This window comes from Cuculus canorus, chromosome 2 (assembly GCF_017976375.1).
Source record: "Cuculus canorus isolate bCucCan1 chromosome 2, bCucCan1.pri, whole genome shotgun sequence".
NCBI classification, from domain to species: domain Eukaryota; kingdom Metazoa; phylum Chordata; class Aves; order Cuculiformes; family Cuculidae; genus Cuculus; species Cuculus canorus.
Genome location: NC_071402.1, coordinates 141,574,730 through 141,602,390, shown reverse-complemented (window position 1 = coordinate 141,602,390; position 27,661 = coordinate 141,574,730). Strand labels below are relative to the sequence as shown.

The 27,661-nt window shown below is 38.4% G+C and overlaps 1 protein-coding gene across 1 annotated transcript in view; it reads right to left on the bottom strand.

Annotated features, from left to right (window-relative positions):
* The window catches only part of ARMC3 (armadillo repeat containing 3), a 63,108-nt gene that overhangs the window by 12,253 nt on the left and 23,194 nt on the right, over window positions 1-27,661 (bottom strand). The window contains exons 10-14 of the mRNA XM_054059086.1: window positions 21,057-21,209; window positions 20,827-20,932; window positions 9,135-9,218; window positions 6,951-7,116; window positions 5,638-5,774 (exon numbers count right to left, since the gene is read on the bottom strand). Coding sequence (XP_053915061.1) covers window positions 5,638-5,774; window positions 6,951-7,116; window positions 9,135-9,218; window positions 20,827-20,932; window positions 21,057-21,209 — 646 coding nt within the window. The remainder of the gene's footprint in view (window positions 1-5,637; window positions 5,775-6,950; window positions 7,117-9,134; window positions 9,219-20,826; window positions 20,933-21,056; window positions 21,210-27,661) is intronic.

Genomic DNA, 27,661 nt, shown 5'->3' with positions numbered 1-27,661 from the left:
GTTCAGAGTTAGTTTTCAGCACTGTCAAAGCCAAGACAGATTAATTTCCAAGTGCTAGCCTGGTGCCCTGTGGGCTAGCAAATAGCTGCCTTGAGAACAGAATTCTTTCTCTAGGGAAGGAAAACACCTTGCAGTGCTCAAAAGCAAAAGCAATTCCTTTAGGCAGTTTTACACTTATGTAAAGAAAAGCTAACAGGATGCCACGACCTTTTATCAGAAGGATGTTAGACACCACAGAGAACTTGAGAAAAAGTAGGATGTAAAAGCAGAGCAGAAGGATTAATGTTCAGAGGTGACTACATGATAGAGTTCAGGGAACCTTTCTCTTTCTCTCTCCTCCCAACTTGTACTGCAGTTTCCAGGTTCCAGTTGAGCATTATGCAATGTGTGAATCCTTCTGGTTTAGGACTGTTGCTGTGTTTGGGGGAAGGCACAGTTGGTAGAGATTTGCAAAAGCACGTAAACACAAGCAGTTGTGTCAGCACCACCAGGATGGTAGGATTTTTGCAGGATGGAGGTAGAAACAAATGGCCATGGGGACATGGGAGGACAGGAATTCTTCCTTAGGCTGGTTCTGGTGCCGAAACCCACATACCAGTAACTTCTGGCATGAGAAACTTAGGAAAAGGTCACTAAGAAGATAAAGGAAGCTGAATCAGGAGACCATAAGATAGTGCAGTTTTGCAACTGCTTAGGAATGAAAAAAACAGAAAAAAAAAGAGTGAGACACATTAGTGTGTGTGTGTATGTGCATATTTAGATTTATATCTGTGTGTCTATACACACGTGCAGACATTCTTCACATCCTAAGGAATCAATTTTATATTATATATAATGAACTCCATGTTTAGACTGCCCATTTCTCTCTCTGAACTAAGCAGGGAGCCCCAGCGGCGGACATTTACAATGCAGACTTCTGAAAGTACGTCAGATGGATTCCAGAGAACAAGTTTTTCAGACGAGGCAAATGACAACCTTCTCTTCTAAAAGACAGCAATGGGAGAAAACTGTGGGCCAGCAGTACAGGCTATTTGTCACACAGCATAGTGCAACCAAGTCAGCTAACTGACAAGTAATGCAGGGAAGAATTTTAAAGCAGAAAATGAGTAAGGGATGCCTAATGAGTACAGCAGTGTCAAAGACAGATGACATTACCAGCACAATGGCGTATTATCCTCATATGGAGAAAAGACAAGCCAAAAAGGGACTAATACAGCTGAACCAAAAACTCTGTGAAGACCCAAAAGCCATACAAAGGCTCATACAAAAATGGAAACACTTCCAACGGGAGAAAAACAAAATAGCCACAGGCAAAGTGAGATACGACTATTCAAGGACTCAAACAAAAATAAATGTTTCACATGCCACAAGTCAGAGAGGAAAATGTACGCCTGTTACTCAGTGTAGGAAGAAAACTCATAACAGATGGCACAGAAAAGACTGAAGTGCCTGATGCCTTTTTTTTTGCTTCAGTTTTCATAAAAAGGTTGCAGGCAGATGCCTGGCAGTAATATTAACAAAGAAGTGGAAACAGTAGGCTTAACACATCTAGAGTAAGTTTGAGGAGACAAGTGCCTGAGAAGACTTACCTCATACTACTCTATGAATTGGCAAAAGCAACCTCTGAACTATTTATATTTGAAAATTCAGGGAGGACAGGCTAGGTGCCAGGAGAGTGGAGAAGAGCAAAGATAGTATCTAGATTTGAAAATGGAAGACTAGGAAATAAATAGAGATCATTCAGCCAAATTTCAGTGTCAAAAGGACACAGAATCAAATTATTAAACAACCAGTTTGCATGCAACAAGAGATAAGATAGTAAGAAATAGTTATTATGTATTTGTCAATAATAAATCATGTAAAGGCAATCCAATCCCTTCTGTAACTGGATAGTCAGAAGAAGTAAATGTGAGATATGTGTTGACTTTGATATATATTTTCACTTTAATAAGTCTTTCCACATATTCCTACTTGAATACTCATGAGCAAGTCAAGGAAATATGATCTACATGAAAATAATATAGAATTATAGAATGGTTTGGATTGGAAGGAACGATGAAGGTCACCTAGTCCAAACCCCTGCAGTGGGCAGGGACATCTTCAACTAGATTGCTCAGAGCCCCATCCAACCTGACCTTGAATGTTTCCAGGAACAGGGCATCTACCACTTCTCTGGGCAACCTGTGCCAGTCTTCCACCACCCTCAGCAAAAAAAATTTCTTCCTAATACCAAGTGTAAACTTCTCCTCTTTTAGCTTAAATCCATAATCCCTTGTTGTATTGCTACAGGCTCTGATAAAAAGTTTTTCCTTATCTTTCTTATAAGCTCCCTTTAAAGGCCACAATAAAGTCTCCTTGGGGTTTTCTCCAAGCTGAAAAACCCAACACTCTCAGCCTCTCTTCACAGGTTTTCTGGCCCTCCTCTGGACCCGCTCCAACAGGTCCATGTCTTTCCTGTGCTGAGGGCTCCAGAGCTGGATGCAGTACTCCAGGTGGGTTCTCACCAGAGCAGAGTAGAGGGACAGAATTATCTCTCTCAACTTGCTGGCAATCCTTCTTTTGATGAAGCCCAGGATGTGGTTGGCTTCCTGAGCTGCAAGTGCACATTGCTGGCTCACGTCCAACTTCCCATCCACCAGGACTCTCAGGTCCTTCTCCACAGGGCTGCTGTCCATCTCTTCATTTTCAAGCCTGTAGTGATACTGAGGGTTGCTCCAACCTCGATGCATGACCTTGCACTTTGCCTTGTTAAACCTCATGAGGTTTTCACAAGTCCACTTCTCCAGCTTGTTAAGGTCTCTCTGGATGGCATTTCATTCCTCAGGGGTGTCAACCTCACCACTCAGCTTAGTGTCATCTGCAAACTTGCTGAGGGTGCACTTAATTATGGTTGGACTTGATGACCCAGTGGGTCCCTTCCAACCTAGTGATTCTATGATTCTATGATTCAGTGACATAGATCCCATCATCTATGTCATTGATGAAGATAGTAAACAACACTGGTCCCAGAACAGATCCCTGAGGGACACTGCTTGTCACCGATCTCCATCTGGACATCGAGCCATTGATCACTACCCTCTGGGTGTGACTGTCCAACCGATTTCTTATCCACTGAATAGTCAACCTATCAAATCCATATCTCTCTGCTTTAGAGAGAAGGATGTTGTGGGGGACCATGGCAAAGACCTTAGAGACCTCCAGATAGATGACATCTGTGGGTCTTCCCTTGTCCACTGAGATAGTCACTCCCTCATAGAAGGCCACTAGGTTGGTCAGACAGAACTTGTCCTTGGTGAAGCCATACTAGCTGTCTCAAATCATCTCCCTGTCCTCCATGTGCTTCCAGGAGGATTTGTTCCATCATCTTCCCAGGCACAGAGGTGACGCTGACAGGTTAGTAGTTTCCAGGGACCTCCTTTCTAAGAATAGGTGCAATATTACCCTTCTTCCAGCCACCAGGGACTTTGTCTGACTGACATGACTTTTCAAATATCATGGAGAGTGGTTTGGTGACTACATCAGCCAATTCCCTCAGGACTCTTGGGTGCATCTCATCTGATCCCATGGACTTATGTACATACAGGTTCCTCAGGTGGTCATGAACCTGATCTTCTCTTACAGCAGGAGGGATTGCTCTCTCAGGCAATGTCTTGCAGTCCATCCCCTCGAGGGGTGTGGGAAGAGAGATTGCTAGTAAAGACTGAGGGAAAAATTTTGTTAAGTACTTCAGTCTTCTCATTGTTTGTTGTTGCCAGCTTGGCAGTCTTGCTCATCAGGACAGGTACAATCTCTTTGACCTTTCTTTTCTGATTTATGTACCTGAAGAAGCCCTTCTTGTTATTCTTTGCTTCCCTTGCCAAGTTCAGCTCCAGTTGTGCCTCAGCCTCCCTGACCCTATCGCTACACAAACAGGCAGCATCTCTATGCTCTTCCCAGGATACCTGACCCTGCTTCCAGTGCCTGTGCATCTCCTTCTTGCCCTTTAGTTTGAGCCACAGATCATGACGCAGCCAGACCAGTCTCTTGCCTTTCTTACCAGACTTCTTGAACATGGGAATGGAGGGTTCTTGCACTCTCTGGAAAGCATCCTTAAAGATCTGCCAGCTCTGCTCTGCTCCCTTGTCCCTAAGGACAGTTTCCCAGGGGGGTCCTATTGACTAACTTCTTGAAGATCTGGAAGTCTGCTTTCATGAACTTCTAGGCCCTGACTTTACTCTTCACTTGACCCATATCCCTCAGGACCACGAACTCCACCAGTGTGTGATCGCTACACCCAGGCAGCCTCTGTCCTTGATGTCCCTGATTAGGTCACTCACGTTGGTGATCACCAGGTCATATATATAATATGAAGTAGTGCCTGACTGGTATTATTATCAATAATATGCTGTTCAGACTGGAAGGACACATAAATTAGAGTCCCACTCTGATACTGTCACAAAGAAGGGATTAAATAAGGACAGTGTTATATACAAGATACGTGAAATAATTACTGAACTTTATTTGATGGTGCTGTGACCTCAGCTGAAGTTATCTCATCCAGGCTAGGAGATGGCACTTCAAAATTGCATAAATAAATGAGAGAAAATGTGTAAGAAAATTATACAAGATTTCAAAGCAAAAAGATGATTAACATTCTTACTTTGTCAGGAAAAGGAAACTGAGAAAGGGACATGGAACATGAGAAAATTCAGTAAGTTAACATTAAATTTCTATAAAAACATGATTATTCAATCCCACTGGAAGTAGGACAGCATGTAGTTGGACTGATTTACTTCAAGGGATATTTAGTTCTCAGAAACCCCATTCAGCACTGGAACAGGTTACCTCAGAAAGTTATGAAACCCTCTCAGAATTGGTATTTACACTGAACAAGCAAAAATATGTCAGTGTACCTGATTCAGTTTTACAGTGGGCAGATGCATAGCATCACATTTGAGGTCCCCTCCAGACCTAAATTTCTGAGATACTGACTGCAAAATCCCCTCACAGATGTGCAAGTGTCTGTGTAGTAATCAGAGGAGTGTCCAGCAGAGGGAGCAGGGCAATTACATATATTTTAATTTAAGGATTACTAAAAGAGTCACCCTGCATAAGAGACCTGTGTCATAAGTCTTAACACCTAAACCAGCTTTTGTAATTCAGATATTAATATATGGAACTTCGAGTTTTTAAGAAGGAATAAAATAGAATCTCTGTGACACTTCAGCACCAGCGCACTTGCAGTTAAAACCCAAATTTAGTCTGAGTGTATTAAGTACTATTTGCTGTATCCTGAACTTACCCTGAAATCTTAATTTCAGTTTCATATGTATGGAACATTGTAGTCTGATATAATTGATATCTGATTTTGACTGATATAAGCACATCTTCAACATAAAGCCTAATTTGGTCACAGAAACAATAAAAGTTTTTATAATTCCAGACAGTTCTCTCTTCAGATTTGCGTTTTTTTTCTTATGACTTCTTTTACTTAAGATCATTAGTATTTCATCTGTAACATCTATGGTGCAAAAGTAGTTTCTGCTTACCAAAATGTATAGTTTCACTTTTTTATTCTGCTATAACTATGTAAAAATGAGCAATAAGGGTTTTCTCATAAAAATGTTCTCGCTGCCCATTGATACTATTTCTACTCACCCTAGCCTGCATAATTCAACCGCAGTTTCCTCGTCACTTGCACAGACCATAATAGCTGAACATGCATTTTTCCTGACTTCTTCATTCTTAGAATGTAGCAATTCAATGAGGGGTCCCAGTCCACCAGCATTTCTTAGCTATAAAAAAATGAAGACATTGCCACTTACATATTTCATCTGTCCCAGCAAGAACCACGTGTGAAATTCACGTTGTGAAACATTCAAGCCTTGTAGACAAGCTATGTTGGGCTGGTAGAACGGCCATTTATGGGGATTCTCTGTTTCTGTGAACTATGCATAGGCTGGAGCTGAAGCAAGCTTCACAGTGGTTGAAGGCACACATCCCTTCTTGCTTTGCAGTTATTGGATTGTGTTGTGGAAACTGAAGAGCCTATGCATCCCAGGACAGCCGCAGAGTTACACAGCTTCTTCCGTGTTCTGTTGCCTCCTAGCAACTAATTTACATCACAATATATTTGAATTTGTATTGTACTGTATGTATGACAATCTTATTAACATCTAATTCTCTTGTGTGCTGCAGTACCTTTCCTATACCCGCTGCAGGAAATATGCTCATTTCGATTTCTGAAGAGAAAGACATTTTAAGGACACTGAAGAAGTAGATTAATTATCTACGCCCCTTATTCATGTCCTAATTAACAACCTTGACCCATGAGAAATCCCTGGCTTATGATCTATGAATGCACACAGCATTATCCTTATTTATGAAGAGAAAATAATATTACCATTGATAAATAGCAAATAGTTCAACTTGCTGGATGCCACTGATCAAGGGATTAATTTATATTTGAATTTTGTTTGATTTACACTTACTCTGTGCACATGCAGTATCTTATAAATCAAGGTCAGACATTGCCGTTCAGGCCTCGAAAGTGGGTGACAGAACAACACTGAGGGAAAGTAAAGACGACAGAACTTCTCATTTTCTAAATACAGCTGACAGTCGCAGCTGTAAGAAACTGTAATGTTTAATGCTCATAAACATGAAGATTAAGATATAGCCCTGGTTAAAGCTCATTGAAGCCTCTGGAAAGCTGTAAAACATTAATGTGGTACAAGCAAATACAGCAGTAAAAATACAAATTAAAGAAAACACTTTTCAAGTTCCTCAGATAAACCAGAGCTAATTCAACTGAACAAGCCTATGATGAAAATGAAAATCTGTTACTATCTAGAAAATCCTGTGACTTTTAGGGCAGACATACAAAATACAAAGATCCCAGGTAAGTATACAGCCAACCTCAAGCTCTATAAAATGTTACAAATAACTACAGCCTTGAAGAAGAGTTTTACCTTGGTTCTCGCATCAGCATCACAACCAAATGCAGCCACAGCAAGTGCTGCTTTGCTTTGCACTTGGCTGTTGGTTGAGCGCAACGGTTTTGCAAGCACAGTCATAATACCATGGCTCTGGATAGTTACACGGAATGGCTCTTGTGTGGCTAGATTTGTTAGCACTTGGCAGCATTAACAATGGCTCCAATCTCTCTGAGCATCCAACATATTTACTAACAGCTCAATTCCTTCAGCCTCAGCAACAGCACTAGCAAAATGAAGGAGAAAAAAAGAAACCTTTGTTATTTTATGATTATTTTTTCTTTTAAGTGCATTATATTTACCAAGTAATTTAGTATTACATTCTAAGAATATAAAATATTGCTTACCTGCAATAAATTGCAAGACTAACGTTCATATTCTAAATTACAGTAGGAAATTTAAATTAAAAATTTGAACTGTGATGACTCTCTTACTGTGCCTTAACTATATTTGAGCTACAGTGTGAAGCTCAAGAGGTACAACCTAAGCAGACAAAACAAGTTACAAACCTCTGGATTCCTTAACTTATTCAAATATGGATTCTTTCTGATTTTGAACAAATGAACGATCATTTCAAAGATGCAGAATTTCTGAAGCTTTAGTTCTAAGCAAATGTCTCTGCAGAGTTTTATCACCTCTCCCCATAATTCACTCTAGCACTACTTCTAATGAGGATTATAGCATGTGTAATATCACATTGTTGTTCTTTGTGCTGTCTCCATAAATTGCTGTGATTGAATACTTAAGCAGCATAAACATAGTACAGCAACCTTTTGCCATTCTTACGGAGTAGGCTTACATGGTGCAGCTCAGAGCAATACCAGAATTATTGAGTTGGCTTTATGCAGGCTGATTGAGGCGGCAGGAGTACAACAGACACATCAGCATAAAGGTCAGGCCTGGCTATGACTGTGGTTCCACATTAACTAGTCTATCAGCAGCAGATCCTGTTCAAATATTCCCTCTGCTCCCAGATGATCATGCAACTGCCCCTCAGCAGGGCTGGGACCAATGCTGGTCTGTCTAATCTCTAAGCCAGACCTACAAAACAACCCATGTGCAAATAAAATTGGAGAAGATTGTCAGGATATTTTAAGGATCATTTATAGATCTAGGTTTTCAGAATAGCCAAGAAAAAAAACCAGTTGAAGCAGCACTACTAAGGAAATAGTAACTGCAGGCAGGAGACAGCAGAAGGTGTGGGTAGCTGCACCACTAAGAGGACACATTTGCAATTATTTAGACGTGATGTGCCTGCAAACTAATAGCAACGTGGGTCTACATCTTAGTCACAGCAGAAGGAACTGGCCTATGAGCACTTCATCTTAACATTGCTATTCTGCTTCTGGCACTCACCGGGACAGTACCTTTTAAAGAAAAAAAAATGTCAACTTATGAAGTTGACTTTTAGTATTAGTATCTGGATAAAGATACATTTGAAAGCAGCTGGTGACATGGCTTATAATGACAGTAAATTCTTGACTACAAGTGATGCAGACCCTGAAGAGAGAATCTGTCCTGGCTCAGGGGAAACTACTATACTCTAACAAATCTGAAAAAGCATACCTTTCTGAGGTACCACCTCATTAGGTATTCTTTGGTATCTTTGTCATAAGCAAAAAAGACTACTGATACAAATGTAGTTTACATTTTTCAAATGCCACGAGATATTCCTAACTTGAAGATTTTTGTTGACCTTCTTGCTGAAATTTTGCTTTCTACTAAACAGGAATGTATTTTTTGTCTATATCATCTTTTATCATCTCACATTTGTTTCAGTGGTATTTTTTTCCATCACACTACAAAAATTGAATTGTCTTCCTTCTGAGTTTGTATATAAAATTTGTCAAATGATTTGAGGCATATGCCCATTTTACTATCTGCTCTAGTAATTTTACATTGGGCTCATCTGTTTGTAAACAAAAGTTGGCAATACTGTTATCAATTGAAATGGGCAGATGGGCAATTTGAATTTTCAATTGCACTGCGTTTTATACCCCCCTTTTAGTACATTTTGTCTGTATCAAAAATGTGACAAACTCTTCCACCTCTATGCAAGCATATCTAGCACTTCAACAAGCAGAAGACTGTACAGTTTTCATAAGTTTTCTAAATTTCTGTCAATACATTAATAAGAGAAATCTGAAATTTGTTAGTAGTGTGGCAGCATTAGCAATGGCTCCATCTCTCTGAGCATTCAATGTATTTACTAACAGCTCAATTCCTTCAGCCTCAGCAACATCACTAAGAAAAGGAAGGAGAAAATCTATGCAGTGAAAAAATCTTACTTTTACTGTAACAGAGTCTTATAAAAAAATCTAACTACCCTTTTGATAACTTTCATAGTTACAAATAAAGAGGAGCTTAGGATATTCCATACATAAGAAACACCTATGTTATCAAGTACCATAAAGCACTGGCAAAACCAAAAAACCTCAGGAATGCTGATGGTCACTATCATGCAAGCAGACACAAGCAGAATAGATGTCAACCTGTGCTATATAATCCCATTACACAGGCAACATGAGGTAGATCTACTGGAACTGATCTTAGTGCAACTATCTCCAACCACATTTTCAGAGAGGGGGATGTGGATACTCCTGAGCAGATACTCCTGTAAAGAATCAGCGGGGGCCAAGAGATTTGTTAGTCTGATTTCTGCCTTCAGCCCTTAAGGTGATGGCAGGTCACAGGTAGGGCTGGAACATGAGTGTAAGGAAGGCTGGCAGGCAGGCAGTAGCCCCCAGTTTGGGAAAACAGAAAGGCAGCAATCCAGGACTGAAGGTGAGTAAGGTTTGGTACAGCATAAAGGTATTAGACCAGTTTGGTGTTGGATAATTAATCCTCCTGCAGCATCAGGAACTAACGCAGGCACTTCAATCTCTGTTCAGAAGCAAATCCACACGTTTTCAGATCTCCTGCACTGTACTCCTCAGAGTGTCTTCAATTAGTTGGATTTCCTCGTGTCTGAGTATCCTTCCTCCATTCCCTCTTTGAACAGATAAAGAAGAGTTGAAAATGTTTGGTTTGGTGGTTGAGTTTTTTTTGACAGGGTGGGGTGGGTTATTTTTGTTTCGGTTTGTTGTTTTTTTACTTGGTTAAGGCTGCCTTATTTCTTAGGTTCTCTGGTTAATATTGTCCTTTTCTTCCCTATGAAAATTTTTATCCAGATTTCCAGCTTCAGGAGGGCTGTAGCTCTATCTAAGCTGCTGCACAGGAATAAATCCCAGACATGTGATTGCACTGTAAGGATCAGCTATGCACCACATGTACTACAAGATTTTGGAAAACATCACATTCATAGTACGTATAACAGTAACATGACCTGCTGGCAAAGTGTGGGAGAGACATCACCATATGTGCACACAGCCATGCCTTATTTTGGGAATCCCCCCACGAAATCAAAGTTTTTCCTATATGATGGCTATCCAGAAATTTCAGAATTTATGGGACAGATCCACTGCTTATGAAATGCATCAGTACATCTCACAGGTGCAGTATATTCAGTACTTCTGCAGTATACTTACTACTCTTATACTACATCCAGTAACCTGTAGGAAATCCTAAATAAACATATAGTCCCTGACAGACTGATTCTGATGACACATGGAACTGATGATGCAGCCAATCACATTACAAGAAGATTTACTATAATTTCCATAAATCCAGCAAGTACACAAGTACTTAACAAAAGAGCAAGGTGACAGCTCCTCCTGTGTTCAGAGCTGACCTCAGCAAGGTACAGAGCACTGCCAATTTTCTCAAGTGCCACTCAACTTCAAAAGGTTGAGAACCACTGATTTTAGAAGATTATACATATTTTATTCAATCCTTCATTCTACTTCTGTGCGATTCATTCTGAATCAGTTTCATGAGTATAGTTTAATCAAATAGCACAATGGATCACAGGGAAAAAGAATTCATGTTAGAAGTAACAACAGCAGGTAATGAGAGTTGAAGGTAACCCAATATCTTTGAGAATAAGATTTTAAGAGGACACAACACCTGAGGGCAAACGCTGCATCCTAATAACTGATATGTACGGAAAGGTTATGAGGGAATAGGGGAAGAATGAGGAATTCATAGTTCAACTCACTCCAGCACCCACAGCCCCCCAGAGAACACAGAAATAGTGCTGTCACCCTGGGCCACAGAGCCCCAGCTGCTAAAGAGACAGCAGTGCCTGACCCCAAAAGGGAGTGGAAAGAATGAATATGCTTAAGTTTTCAAGGTGCCGAAATACTACAACATTAAGATCTAAGTATCGAGGCCTTCATTCCCTTCCATTTTGAGCAGAGATATGCACTATGTAGGTTTTTATTAAAAAGGAAAGCAACAGTCTGAGGAAGAAGTTTTACTTAATGTAGATCAGCACTAGCTTCTATCCCTGCTTCGCACACATCCTGCTGGATGGTGCACTTCATCACTGCTCCCACCATAGGACTACATCCTCAAGAATAAGAGCACCTTGGCTTCTTGAAAAAAAAGTATACACTTTTGCATGTAGGAAAGGAGTAAATCATATAATCCACAGCTCTTTTTCCTCCATGTGTAGAGACTCAATACACCGAATCACGGAATGGTTTGGGTTGGAAGGGGCCTTGAGGATCATCCAGTTCCAACACGCCTGCCATGGGCAGGGACAGGCTGCTCCAAGCCCCATCCAACCTGTCCTTGAACACCTCCAGGGAGAGAAAATACTAGGAAAAGGACAGAAGACAATGACAAGGGCGAAAAAAATAGGGTGTTGCTTTTGCCGTATCACCATGTGTTTTTGAAAAGTGGAAGCTATCTGAATCACAAACAAACAGTAAAAAAGACAAGACAGGTGTAGAAAACACAGAGTTTTCAAACTAAAGTTAAAATAATTCAAATGTTATGATTTATAAGCACATAGATATGATCATTACAGTGCCTAACCACTTACCTTAGCCAGGATATACACAGTACAGGTACCCTAATGACCTTAACCATGCCTTGTAGTCAAACAGTAAAATTCTGATTACAATTGAATTTAAATTACTGTATTCACAAATAGCTAAAACATTTTTCTCAAATGTCACTGGAAAGGCAAACATTAGAAGGTCATATAATAAATATTTATTTTAAATATACCTTGTAAGAACTTAAATATACCAAGTAAGAACTTGATTTCTTGAAAACTCTCTAAAAGATCACTCAGGATTCAAAGAATAAATGCTGAGAGTTTGAGAAACCCAAAAGTTTCTGTACTGTTTTTACTGCAAAAATAAATTAAAAGTTGACAATAATGGCATTAACAAAAGTTTCACAATATAATTTTTTTCTAAATGTTTATTTATTTTTATAAACATTTATTTACATGAACTTCACCAAACTGAATACTGAGTTGCTTTAGTTGCCTGTGATGCAATAGGAAAGCTCAGACATTGGCAGAGTGTTGCAAAAACAATCATCAGTAAAAACTGGACCAAAAGTCTGTGGGGTTGCTTTTATCTTTAGGACTGTGAGCTCTCTGGGGCAAGAACCACCTCTTTGTTGGCATCGCATCAAGCACAGTAGCTCCAGTCCCCAACCAAGCTTCCTAGCCATGGCAAGAAAGGTAACAGATTATTTACTTCCTTAGTGCACAGGGAATGGTGCAGCCAGCCTTTCCTCCTGAAGAGAAGGTTCAGCAGAATGGAGAAAGCAACTACCAGCGTCCAAAGAGCTATCAGAAACCACGAAGACTGCCTCTAAACCCCTAAGCTAAGAAACCTCCCATAGAGGGGAGACAGAAGGGAAGAGCAATGGTGCAGCTTCATGCCACTCTTTACTCTGGATTGCATTTAATTTATAGCAGTGAGACTGACGCTTCATAAAAATGGTAAAGCATATTTGGTTTTGCTTCTTCTACCACAACTGAAAATAAACAGGTTTATATTAAATTATATTTTTATTCACATCTATGTTGTTTACTTCTGCCCTTCCTACTGAGCATTTAACACAATTTCTGCTCAGAAAAAAAATCAGGTTTTCCTCCTCACAAAGGCCATTGCACTCCTTATGGACTTCATTTTCCAAATGTATTTGCAACTGCATGTTTAATTTCTGTGCAAAATTACTGTGATTGTGTGTGAGGTGCTTAGCTAGCCATTTATGCCTGTGCATATCTCATTTTCATACATAATTGCATGTAAATTATGCATAAGAATTATGCATCTAATTACACACACATTTTTTAAAATCAACTCTATCTGTGTTAAATCGCATGACTTCTTTTTCACACAAGGCATTTCTCACCTAGTTCTATTACATAATTTCTGACTGAGAAAAAATATCATAGCTAGAAGTTCAAAAAACCTCAAGAAATATATTCCTTTTTATCCCTTAAATGTATTAGTATTCTTCATTTGCCTTGTTATGCCATCAAAATAATCACATCCAATAAATGTCTTCTGCATTTACCAAAAATTTCACTTTGTGATTTAATATTCTCGAAAGCAATTGACTGTTGTGTATAGTCACTCATATTCTAATTAAAGACCAATATTACTTCTGTTTTCTTTACTATACAAAGGAAATTAATGTCAGTATTTTTACTCTGAGCAAGGGAATCTAGCACAAGAGAATCTGATCTACAATTTGAAGCTGCTTTGTGCTACAATAAAAATATTGATGATATCAACAAACCATTTTCTTTTTTCGTTTCAGGAACTGAACCCTCTTCCTATTCTTTAATGACAAGAACCTTGCTAAAACATCAACAAACCCTAAACTCAATAAGCCTCATGATTTGGAAGCAATAAAACCTTAAATTGACTGTGTTAGCAGAGACTGTAGGTCCTGACTCTCAGCAATACACAGAAACCTTCTAAGGTCTGTCACTGAACTCATCTGCCAGAATTACAAAGCTCTCACTACTTAAACTGTAGTATACCCAGTTTGAAATATTACTGGTAATTGGTAATAACTGATCTATCCAGGATATCTGCTCCTTTTAACTATAATATTATTTGCCACCTTTATAAAGAATTTCTGACACTATCACCAGCAGGAGTAATCTTGAAATTCAGCAATACAAATCCTTTTCGCTCCTTAAAGATCCCACGTAGCTTCAGCCAGGATAAGCTTATGGAAAAGACACTACCCTCCTCTCTCTTTTTTTCTGGTTCGAGAAGCAGTGCATGCAAAAATCAATAACTCAGCATAAATGCAGAGAGTCTGGAATCCACATTGTTACAAAAGCAAAATAAAGGGGAAGATTCAGGAGTTGCCAGAGCAGACTTCATGGACATGTAAGAGAAGGAAAGAAAGAGCCAAAGCAGGGTCCCCACAACAACTCATTTTGGGCACAGACACAAAAACACTGTGCCAGGTCAGCTTCTCTACAAACAGTACTCAGACTGTGAAACCTGACCCCATCTTTCACTTCTGGATAAGTCTTTTCTGAACAACTGTGAACTTATCTCAAATGGCAGCAATCTGTTTTGCCTTGCTAAAGGTTCAAGACCTTATGATGATTCAGAGTGCATAAATTTATGCTTTTATTTTTCTCTCTTAAAATTATACCTTCAAGAAAGTATGCATACATTACTACGTTAAGATAAAATTACTGAGGTTGCAAGTCAAAAAGGTCTAAAGTTACTTGTGAAAGCTTATTTTTACCCCCTTCTGTGTATGACAGTCCAATTAGACAACATGCCACACTAAGTGCACAGGTTAAATTCACAGCAGGACAGAATTAAGTTTGCATCATCAGCCATAAACCTGTAATTCCCCTATATACGCTTAAAATAAATAACCTCACACTACGCTAAAGTAAGCTAAGACATATACTTAAATAATTTGCATTTAATTTAGAAATACAGTACAAAGAAAATGTGCATGTAAAAGCACCAATACATCTGTCTGAAATTTACTCAAATGTAATATAACTCTCGCCACTTTTAATTTATAAACAGTGCAATTCATCAGTGCATATCCCTAAATGTTACTGCAGGGATACACACTCAAGAGAAATAAGTGTACTCCTGCTGCTGTATAAACCACAGTTTTCTCTCTCAGCCTTGGAAGTCTCCACCCAGGAGGAAAAAAGTCACACCTGATCCCACAGAAATTTACCCTGGGAAGTCACAGGTGACAACACACATGCTCCAAATTAAATTTCAGCCTTCTGCAGGTAACATAAATATTGACCATATAGATGATCAAGGATTTGAAGAGTAAGGCTTTAAAGGTAAAAAAGTACAAACACCCAGGTGGATTTTGCTATATCTATAGGTGTAGAACTTCTGTTATAGTGACCATTATCCCATTTTAAAAGCCTTCCATTTTCAGTCTGAATCTATTTTGGATACACTTGGGTTCTCAGGCACTTTGGGATTCTGTAACAGGAGATTTGTGTTAGAGACAAATTCTCTATATTGATCTCTGTCTTCAATATAACCTGTGATAGGTAACAGAGTTTAAAAAAACAACAAACAGAGAAATACACAACAAAATATTTTTGTGAAAGAAGAGCTGTACTGGGAACAAAATGCAGTTACAGTGTCTGAGTCTATAGAGGGACTTTTCCTTATGCACATCTTCACAAATCTAAGAGACAAAAGCAACGACTGGCTGAGTGAAATATTTTGCACCTGCCAGGGAGGGCTTATTTAGGGTACTGTCCAAGGGCTGCGGATCAGTCACCTCATGTGACAGTCATAGTGCGAGTCTATTTCTGAATGACATACCAGAATTAGGCCTGGATTCAGCTTTTCTGCCAAAGAAAAAATGCTTGTGATGTGTTGGGTAATGACCATGTTGTCTTTTTCTTTAGACAGTGCCCTTCACGCTATGCATATACAGTAAAAGCAAATCAAACCAGGAATCTATTCATGGCATAAGTTAACAATTCGTATTTGTATAGGGCTCAGCAGAAGGGGGGTAATGTAAAAAATAACAACACAAACCAGAAAAAACATCAAAATTCTTTTACCTTGTAGCACGGTAGCTCGAAATTAAAATTCTGTCACTAGGGGTCAGTATTAAAACACATTACCTTTACACAATACAGCTGGTGGCATTCTATTGTTGACTCCCTCCTTCAGAAACAAACTCATTTATAAAGAACTACTAAACCACAAACCCCCTCAAACCTATACAATGGATACTTATCCATTTCTGGTTTTAAATATAGCTCTCATGTACTAGAAATTTTTGTTTCTTTTCTTCATAGATTAACACATGTATTCATGCAAATTTATTATCTTACATAATATGGATGTTTCAATGTTGATCCATTTATATGAATTAGATTCCATCTATAGTCTTTAAAGAGAAAAGCTATCATTACATTCCCCACTTTCTAATGGGGAAAATTACTAGTTAAGTGATATTGCTACCTATTGATAATAATTATTACTTCCTAATGATAATAACAAGATTTGAAATGTTAGGAAACTGGACATTCCTTAAGAGCCATAGTCATCTTAAAACCAGTAAAAGTCTGTTGTGGATACTGAAAATCTCCATTTAAGACCATGAGAGACAACCACTACAGGTGAGCATTTTCCACATAGAATAGACTCAGGTGTATTCTGGGTCGTTAGATCAGTATATGAATTTCAGTTTGGAATTAGATGCAGTGCCCGCTGAAGTCGAGGAAATAACTCGCTTTCTTCTCACTGGGCATTGCCCATGACCAATGAGCTCCAACAACTGCCTTCCTATCCTTAACTTACTCCAAATCTTGAATATCTTCATATGAATGAGAAAGCACATTCAGATGCTGTGATAATGCCTATAACTACCAATGTGGACATAATTTTTGCTAATTTCAATAGGTCCACTGATGCCTGTGAAGAATTCAAGAAATAGAAATTAAGTAACATCCAACTTGCTGATGTTGCAGTTTTGGGGATGACATTTAAAGGTCTTCAATCTAGCTATAAACACTTACAAAATATGTAACATGGACACTAAATTATAAAACCCAGGAGAAATATTCTGCCAGATTACAAGTCTACTGAGAACCACAATTCCCTGCAGCCCGTGGTACAGCTGAACAAAATCCATCCCTTCCTTTCCTTCCCCAGACCAAACTCTAACTGAATGCTATAAATTTTGCACTTAAAGTAAACAATTTAAGACAAATATTATCGAGGCTGTTAATTAGTTTTCATGTCCAGTACAAAGCTCTAAATTTCAGAGCATATGTTTTTCTTTAGTGGTAACTCCATTAGGTGCCCAGAATTCAGACACTGCCAGATTTATGAAGACAGCTATGAGAAATGGCATTTGTGCTACGACAATACTGAAGAAAGGAGCTGGTCAAATTAATGTCTGGCTAACTGCTACATTTGAGATCTTATTTCTATGTGTTACTTCCATCTAATAAAGCATTTATATTTAAGATTATATCCTAAATACATGAAAGTGAAAATATTTTGTACTTTAAAGGGGGAAACCAGGCAGAGACTGAAGCAAAACATTTATTTTGTGGTTACATGTATAACATAGAATAAGTTTATTTTTTCTGTCCAATAGATGGCACTGCTGTTTCTTTGTGTGTAATTTTTTCCATTTGTGCATAATATACATTATTGATATTGATTGTGCCTACATTTCCCAATGCGTGGACACATCAAAACCAGACAGATTTCACAGATTCTTAAAATGGCAATTCTCCCTGTCCAAATAACTGTATACAATTTTTCAATAAAGCAAGTTAGTGTTCTGGATTAAAAGAACGTGAAGTGGATACAAATATGCCAGCTGAACATAATTCTCTTCTCCCAGCAGCAGCCCCACAGAAACAATTCTGACACAGATATGAAGCATGGCCTCAGAGCTACAATATAAAAATTTTTTTTTTTAATGTTACTATATGTTAGAAGAAGAAAGTGGGATTTTTAACGTGCAGCACACTTTGCAATTTTATTTTTATTTAGGCTAATTACTAACAAGTTTACAAAAAAATTATCATCAATGCAGAGCCGCATTAAAATTCTGTCATTACTTCATAAAAAATTCTGATAAAAGCATCATCTAGGGGTGTAAATCTGTAAGCTAATGAGGATTTGACCACTGTACTCTTTTCCATGTGCTACTGAAGCATGACACAACATCAGCTCCGCAGCAAATGCTGAAATATTGTAGAAGTTATTTAAATTAATTTTTATGTGTTCTGGTAGAGATCATATTGAAAGCCCATTTTTTTCCAGTAAACCTGAAAACTCAAACAGTTGGTATGGGACTCGTTCTCTTCTGCTCTAGGTCTTTGATTAAAACAGTATTGGGGCCAGTGTCATTAATTAATTTATTTATTTTTGCCAGATCGTGGCTGCTTGGGGATTTGTATGCAATGATAAGCTGGTCGCTGTCCCGTTCATCGTGAACAGGTGTTCTAATTACAAAACCTCCACCATATTTGACACCTTTATTAGCTGTCTCAGTTGAGAAACAAAGGATTGATTGGAAAGGGGTATAGAATGAGCCTTTCATTGCTGTGGGGAAGCACCTAAAGGTCAAGGTTAATATACATTAGTGGGGGGTAGTACTGCCCATTGCCTATGCCGTTCTTGTGTTATTAATCAATGGAAGACTTCATCCTTACAAGCTAGCTATTGTGGGAACCTTAATTACACAATTTGTTTTAATTTGTAATTTTTTCCATTAAAAGTAGACAACATTTTTTGACCAAATATTCCTAACAATGAACCTCCAGCAAAAATACCAGTGTCTTGTACTCCGTTTACATTCTGCAATATATACTGTATAAAATGAAAGGGCAAGGTACACATCCTTCAATCAATGCAGTACATGAAAAATGCTCATTAAATTAAATACAGCACAATACATGTATATGAGTTCAATAAGATCGAATTTTTGCCTATCTGGTAGAAAGTGAAAACATTTATAGTTAATAATCTTCCTCTTTACTGTAGTCATTTTGCTCTTGCCACAGGTCTACCTGCTACTAGTAGCTTTATGATTTAATATTCTTGGAGAGTTTATAACAAGAATCTAATACATAACCAATAAAAGGGCACTAGTCTCATTAGTCTCATTTAGGACTGCAATATTATCAACATAATCACACAGCAAAGTCACATCATCATAAAAGTGCATCAGCATCTTCATTATATATACTCTTATTTTCAGTGGTTTACAAGATACACATACAAAATATTTCAGAATAAAATATGATTATGGTAACTCAATCTGGAATGCATTTTCTGCAAACTGTTTTTTTTCCTATTGTGTGAATGTAAAATAAATATGGGCCAGATACTCAAGTCAGTGAGCTGGAACTATACCAATTTGTATCAGCTGAGAGTTCAACTTTATATATTCATTTATAGATCCTAGTCACACTTGGACCCTTGAATGACTTATTAATGGTTTTGATTTAGAAATGAAGCTTTGAAGTAATTATATAGTCATATGGCATTCATCCAATATACATATATCATGTAAATTATTGCTTCCTGATTTTCAGAGAAGACCTATGATTAGATTGTCTGGTGCTTTCACATTGTAGTTTGAACTGAATTGCAAAGAGAGAGAAGTATATGTAAGCCACCTTTGCAATTTCCTGACTCTGCCCAGCAAGAAACAAATACGGACTCCATTACAATGCAGAGGAACAGAGACAGCTATTTCTCTGCCTGTACTCTCAGAGAATTGCTCTTGAATAGCAGTTAAGCTAAACAACGTCCTGACTATCTCTTTGGCCAAAAAAACCCAGAATGAGTTGGCATAAGCTGCCATACCAACTCAAAACTCTCCAGAGATTCCCTTCTCACAACGTGAAACCTAAAAGTGCTTCACTAGAAAACACAGCTGTAGTGGAGGTGTAAGTTTGACCTGTAGACTCCAGTGGTGTGCTTTTTTTTGCGTGTGTATGACTCCCACTGACACCAACTGAAGAGACATGCACGTGAGGAGAGCAGGATATCAGACAAAGAAAAATTCTATTATGTGAATCTGAGAACAGAATATTGTTCTCTTGTGTCAACTTATGGCTCCATCTGGTTACATGTAAGCAAATACTGGTGACTATAGAGCTGAATCAATAATTGAAACAAATAATTTATTGGTGAGTAATTTTACTTTTTCACTTCAAAGAATGCCTGTGAATTGATTGCAACTTCCTTGAGTATATTCCAGGAAACTTCTAAGGAATTTTATTTTATCATTTGTTAGTTACATGTGATTGCTCATACACATCAGGCTGTTCTGTTTTTTTTCCCTGAACAGAACTTTTAATAGATCTGGGATAACAGAACTCTGCAACTGACGGCAGAATTTAGTTGATAAAATTATTTTGGAACTTCTAGTCGGCTAACCATGCTTGGTTAGTTATTTTGGATACTGAAGTTACACTTTTTTTCTGTTAGAGAACGCAGGGCGAGCATTCTGTATTACTTTGGAAACAATAAAAAAATAAAGATAATGACAATATTCAGAACATCTGAGTGCTATCACCCTCAAAGACTGGGTTTAAATCAGTCCAAAAAGTTGCATGAGCCATCAGATTTTAAAGGATACCTTACGGATTTTGAATTTTCAAAAAAAACCCCACATCAAATGGCTTAGATTACGAGTCATATTTTCTTCATATGTTCTCTTCAAAACAGGATTTATATCTCTGCTTTCATTGCACCTGCTTTATACTTTTCCTTGATAAGGCAAACATTAACAAAGATAGTGTAACCCTTGTAAAACTTACGAGAACCGATATATTCTAGATGATTCATAAGCACCAAAACATACCTTACAGTCAAATTGAAACAGACCTGCCTTGTAGGATAATGACAAGATGAGGCATTATTTACAAATGAAAATATTAATACTTGTGTTCAGGTTAGTGCTTTAATTAATAATTTAATTATTGCAGACTCACCTTGCATTACTAGGACTGGCTGATGTCAAATTAGCTAATGCTGTCACTGCGGCTTCTTTTACCTCTTCATTGTCACTGCTTAGCAAATGTACTAGCTGGGGAATCCCTTTGAAAGAAATAATTGTACACATGAACCTTTAAAGAAACCATTGCAATCTGAAAAATTATAACAGGTTCCTTATAAAAGGAAAAGCACAGATTCTCAGTTCATCCCTTCCTACCTTACTTACCCTGGAGTCCAAATGCACGTTTGCTTGCTAAATTCTCACACATGACAGAAATTGCTTGGGAAGCAGCAACTTTTACTCCATCATTATCAATTTCCAAAAGATTTACGAGACACTTCTCAACTTCTTCCTCATGCAAGATTTTTCTGTTTTCAGCTTGAAATGAAAAAGAACAATAGCATTAATCTGCATTCATTTTTGCAATGCAGTGAAAGGACACAAATTTGATTTTGTATAGTTGTTTCCAACATAACAGTTGCTTTTGATATTATGGAAATGGAAATATTTTGCTAACAGAGGCACCAGCAATAAAGAAATGAGCACAAAGGACCGGATCCAAAACCCATTAGACATCAATGAAGTCTGAATCAAGCCCAAAAAGATGACTATTAAAATACAGCTTTTAAAGGTATATAAACCCAATAGAACATAAAATTTATTCTCGGTAAGACTTAAAAAAAGCAGAATGCAGAGAAGCTTGAATGAAAACAGCTTTTTGAGTTCAACAGATCAGACTTACTCAGGATCATGCTCACTTCGGTTTATGATAACAAAGTCCAAATGCATAAAATTGAAGAACATACTAGTAAATCTACAATTGAACTCAGTGGAGTACCAGTAAACATAATAAAATAGAAAAAAAAAGAGGCAGGAGGTGGTAAAAATTGAATTTTTTAATTCTACATAGCTTGCAGTTCTTCATTAGTGCACACTCTGCACAGAATTTCAATTAATATTTTAGCCTGATGACACATCGGTTCAATGCTGACCTACACTGCAACAATCTGTAGCAGCTAAGGAAGGACATATACGTTCCCTTCCTCCCACATAAGTAACAACACAAAGCATCTACAAAGTATGTACAGCCATCTGACAATTTACTAATAAACTCACTCATCCCAAAATGGATGAGATCCCAAAGTAAACATAATAAATATGTAGTGTGTAAGAAAGAGCCTGAGTGAAACTTTCTCAATAGAATGCATTGGACAGTACAGAAGCCCTACAGTCACGAGGGTCAATATACATGTAATGGCACAAATAATTTAAAGCAGATTAATTATGTGCTTACAGTTCTATCTACAAGGTAAAATGTTTCAAATATATCAAATAATTCAGGAACTGAGAAGTCAGTAGGACAGACGACATTTTGAAATGTTACTAGCGCTTACTAGTGCTTTCAGGGGTCATTCCCTTATTTGGACTGTTGTCTTACGAATAAAACATTTTAAAAAGAAAAAAATATCGGAACTATTCTTTGAAATAAAAACCGAATCTATAGTGAATAAAAGTAAATAAACAGAAGGCCACAAAAGCCAGTGAAAAGCAAGTTTGATTGAAAAAACTAGTTACGACAGAAATATTCAATGCATGTACACGAGACGGCCAGCCATCTTTTCCTCTCTAATTCAGTTTTAAATATTTTCAGAATCATCAGAGACACACAATTAAAATCACAAAGCAAAAGACACAACAAATAAAACAGGGAGGATTTTAAGTATCAGCAGATACCCCAAAATCATGGCCAGAGTTTTACTTGATTACCTATTCAGCTCACCTTATGGAACTATTTGAAAAAAAGGTTAATGGTAAGTAATATCATGACCTCTTCATCGATCCTGAGTTGAGATACCCAGACAAATAAAAACCTGTATCATGAAAAAGTGTTATGTTATAACGCTACAGAGCATGCTTAGTGTGTTCCCTATATTAAAAAGATTTGCATTTAGATACATGTAAAGAATGGGAGAGCTTCAAGACGAGGAGTTTGGCAGAGTAAGGCCAAACTTGAATGACCATGATCATCACTTTCCCTGTACATGCTTCACAGCATTTTGTTCTTGCTGCCATGTCTGGCATCGTCAGGGGAAAGTCAGGCTCCCCTTAATCAACAGTCCAGATAATCCACTCACAGATATTCCATTATTTATTACATTTAATTATATTTTGCATTCTGAAATGACTGTATTATTTGCTAGGCAAGGAGGGAATCAGTAAAATTCACCACTTAATTCTAAGCATACAAAATAAAACCATTGATAAATTAATATATTAATTCAAAGTTCTGTTACTGAACAAAAACAAATTTCAGGGGCAAAAGGATAATGATTATGTATAGAAATATGATAATTTTATTTACTTAACAGAACATCATCATAAAGATGTTATTTAAAATTTATATAGTGTTCGTACCATGTATTATTCTGTGATTGAGAATAGCTGTTAAGGGATAAATCTATCTTGTAACAACAACAAGTTACAGGAGTCCCTTTCCAAAGGACTGAAAGGGGCATAAACGAAAACTGTTTGTTATGATCACATTTGTCAGGATAAAATCAAAACTAAATTCCATTTGTCAACAACAATAATTTCAAAACGAGACACTGCTCTATACTCAGCTGTCAGGACTACAAAACCAGAGAGATACAGGTTCTATCATAGCAAATTTTCCATTTCAATGAAAAGCAGTATTTTTTTTCTCAAGTATGCAGGAAATGTTCGTGAAATGCAACCATGATTATCAAATCTGAAGAACATGGGCTAATGTACTGCAAATTTAATGAAAAAGTAATAAAAGAATTCAGAGCTGTGTTGTATTATACTGGATTTAATACGATTTGTGCTACTAGAAAGCTGTGATCTGGTTGCCATCACTGAAACTTGGAGGGACAAATCCTATGACTGGAATGTGGCTATCAATGGCTCTTCAGAAGGGAGAGACCAGGAAGGAGGGGCAGAGGCATTGCCCTCCATATCAGGAAATGGCTGGAGTGTGAAGAGCTGTCTTTTAAGAGTAGCCATGAACAGGTTGAAAGCTTGTGGGTGAGAATAAAAGACTGAGGCAGCAAAAGGAACCTTGTGGTTGGTGTATACTACAGGCCACTCGATCAAGCAGAGCCTACCAATAAGGCCTTCTTCTTCCAGCTACAGGTGGCTTCACACTCACAAGCTCTCATCCTATTGGGGGACTTCAACCATCATGACATATGCTGGAAAAGTAGCACGGCAAGCTGTAGGCAATCCAGGAGACTTGTAGGCAATCCCCCCCCATCCCGCCCGGGGGGATGCAATATTGGACCTGATGGTCACCAATACAAGTGAGCTCTTCAGTGATGTCAAGCTCAGAGGCAGCCTGGGTAGCAGTGATCATGCATTGGTGGAGTTCAACGTCCTGAGGGATATGGGACAGGCGAGGAGTATAGTCAGGACCCTAAATTTCAGGGTCCTGAGGGAACTGGCTGAGGCAGTCACCAAGCCACTCTCCATGATATTTGAAAAGTCGTGGCAGTCAGGAAAAGTCCCTGGTGAGTGGAAGAAGGGTAACATTGTCCCCATTTTTAGAAAGGGTAGAAAAGATGACCCTGGGAAATACCAACCTGTCAGCCTCACCTCTGTGCCTGGGGAGATCATGAAGCAGATCCTCCTAGAAGCTATGCTAAAGCACATGGAGGATGGGGAGGTGATTAGTGGCAGCCAACATGGCTTCACCAGGGGCAAGTCCTGTATGACCAACCTGGTGGCTTTCTGTGAGGGGGTAACCACAGCAGTGGGCACAGGAAAACCAGTGGATGTGATCTATCCGCACTTCTGTAAAGTCTTTAACTCTGTCCCCCACAACATCCTTCTCTCTAAATTGGAGAGGTATAGGTTTGATAGGTGGACTGTTCGGTGGATAAGGAATTGGTTGGATGATCTTATTCAGAGAGTAGCGGTCAATGGCTTGATGTCCAGATGAATATCCGTGACAAGACTCAGGGGTCTGTACTGGGACCAGTGCTGTTTAATATCTCAATCAATGACGTAGACAGTGAGTGCACCTTCAGCAAGTTTGCAAATGAAACCAAGCTGAGTGGTGCAGTTGCCATACTGGAAGGACAGGATGTCATCCAGAGGGACCTGGACAAGCTGGAGAAATGGGCCAGTGTGAGGCTCATGAGGTTCAACAAGGCCAAGTGCAAGGTCCTACACCTGGGTGGGGGCAATCTGCGGTTTCAACACAGGATGGGGGATGATGTGATTGAGAGCAGCCCTGCGGAGAAGGACTTGGGGGTGCTGATTGATGAGAAGCTGAACATGAACCAGCAATGTATGCTTGCAGCCCAGAAAGCCAACAGAATCCTGGGCTGCCATCAAAAGAAGCATGGCCAGCAGGTCGAGGGAGATGATTCTGCCCCTGTATTCTGCTCTTGTGAGACCCCACCTGGAGTATTGTATCCAGTTTTGGAATCCCCAACATAAGAAGGATATGGAACTGCTGGAATGGGTCCAGAGGAGGGCTACAAAGACAATCAGAGGGCTGGAGCACTTCTCATATGAGGACAGGCCGAGAGAGCTGGGGTTTTTCAGCCTGGAGAAGAGAAGGCTCCTAGGAGACCTTATAGTGACCTTCCAGTACCTGAAAGGGCCTACAATAAAGCTGGTGAGGGACTTTTTACCAAGGCTTGTAGTGATAGGGCAAGGGGGAATGGATATAAATTGAAAAGAGGGAGATTTAGACTAGACATAAGGAGGAAATTCCTCACCATGAGAGTGGTGAGGCACTGGAACAGGCTGCCCAGGAACGTTGCAGATGCCCGATCCCTGGAAGTGTTCAAGGCAAGGTTGTATGGTGCCTTGGGCAGCCTGATCTAGTGGGAGGTGTCCCTGTCCATGGCAGGGGGATTGGAATTAGATGATCTCTAAGGTCCCTTCCAACTGAAATCATTCTATGATTCTATGATTTACATCAAGGCAAGTATTAGTAAAGTACAAATTAGTGTTGTGGCTTGGGTAGGCCGTTTAGCATATTTATAATCAGCATCAAGAAACAAGAGCTGCAAAAAATTTCTGTTTTCTTTTGGCACTTGGACTATTTCTTATAATGGCTCCAATGTCACTCTTTCCACTGGAAGGCTGGCTTTAGACCAGTAGCTCTATGCATCTGAAATAAATTAAATACTTCTGGGGGCCATGTTGAGGACTAAATTTACTGGACCTTTTCTACTGTCCCAGTGCAATAGTGCCCTTCATCTAATTGGTTGTCACCAAAATTCTACAGCTTGGAAGTAAATATTTTAAATCTTCTTTTGATCTATTCTCCCAGCTTGCTGAATCCATACCAACTGTCACAGGCTGAAGAAGAGAGCAAACCTTTATAATGAAATCACATTGACTCCATTTGTAAAGAAGTATGACAAGAAGATGCATCTTCACTGACGGTAACATCCCATGATATAAGATCATAGGCAGTGCTGTAATATATTATGTGTAGCTTTTGCCACCGTGTTTTGAAAATGTTGCATTCAGACAGGCTTCTACTAACACCTTCTAAAATATGAGGCCACAAAACCTGAAAAGAGTGTGAAAGAGGAAAATAAGGCTATGCTTATTTGAAAATAAATATGAAAAAGGAGTAAGACGCAGTAGAAAGTAGTAGTAGGAACTATAAATCTGATTAGCGTATTACTTACAAGCCTGTCACAGGACTATAAAGATGGTATTGACAGTCCTAAATAGCAGAATAAAATAACAATACGGGAAAATATACAAAGAAAATACTGGCATAAGAAAGTCCACTCCTATCTTTGATACCTAAACATTAATGAAAATAATTTGCAGTGAATTGCAAAGCTTCCAGTAGATAATGATAAAAGCATTCAGAAACCCACAGAATACTAGGAAAGGTAGATACCACTCTTTTCATCTATAATTTGCAATCCAAATTATTACAAATATTCAGGATGTCAAACTAAGGAAGGTGAGAAAAGAATTGGAAAGATAAGATGGGGAGAGAAGAAAGGAGGTCTGAAACACTGTAGAAAGGAGAGATTATTTTAGCCACGTATTAAATTAGATAATGTATTTGTAAAATACACATGAATTAAAGACATGATTCAACCACAAGATGATAGAAATATGAATGAAATATTTAAGCTCTACTGTCATAGCTACTATCATCAAAATCCCTCGACAGTATTAAAATCTCTTATAGACAGAGGTATGTTATTTCTTGCATTGCATTTTGTTATATCACACTACTAGACATACGTTGCAACTCAGAAACCAATGAGTGGAAGGAATTGCAGATGTAGATTTGTTTAAAGAGCATCCTTGTGGGCAAAAGTGAAAAGCATGTTCTGCCTAATTCAGAATTCCTTGGTGAATTAAAGAAAAGCATATAAAAAAGGACTATAGGATGAATAATTATAAAAAGATTACAATGAAACTATTTAACTCCTCTGGGAATATTAATCTGCAAGCCATTTGAAAAGCTTTTTTTCATGTCCCTGTTAAAGGAATTTGTATTTGAAATTGCCTGACATTTAGACAAGCAGTTGTGTGCAAAAGGAAGTGAGCTTGTGATTAAGTTTTAACCAACACCGATGAGAAATAGTGCCAGCAGAGGTGGCTTAAGACGGCAGTTAACTGGTATCACTAAGCAAAAGGTAAAGATCTTATTTTCAAAGCTCCGTTTTCTTTTTTGAGGACAGCATTTTGCATGAATATATTAAATTTAAAAATAAATTTTGGCAATTTTTTAACATTTTCGTAAATATCTACATCTCCTATAATCCAATTGCTGCTCTGATTGACAAGATTCATCACTGTAATTCATTCTTGCTAATGTC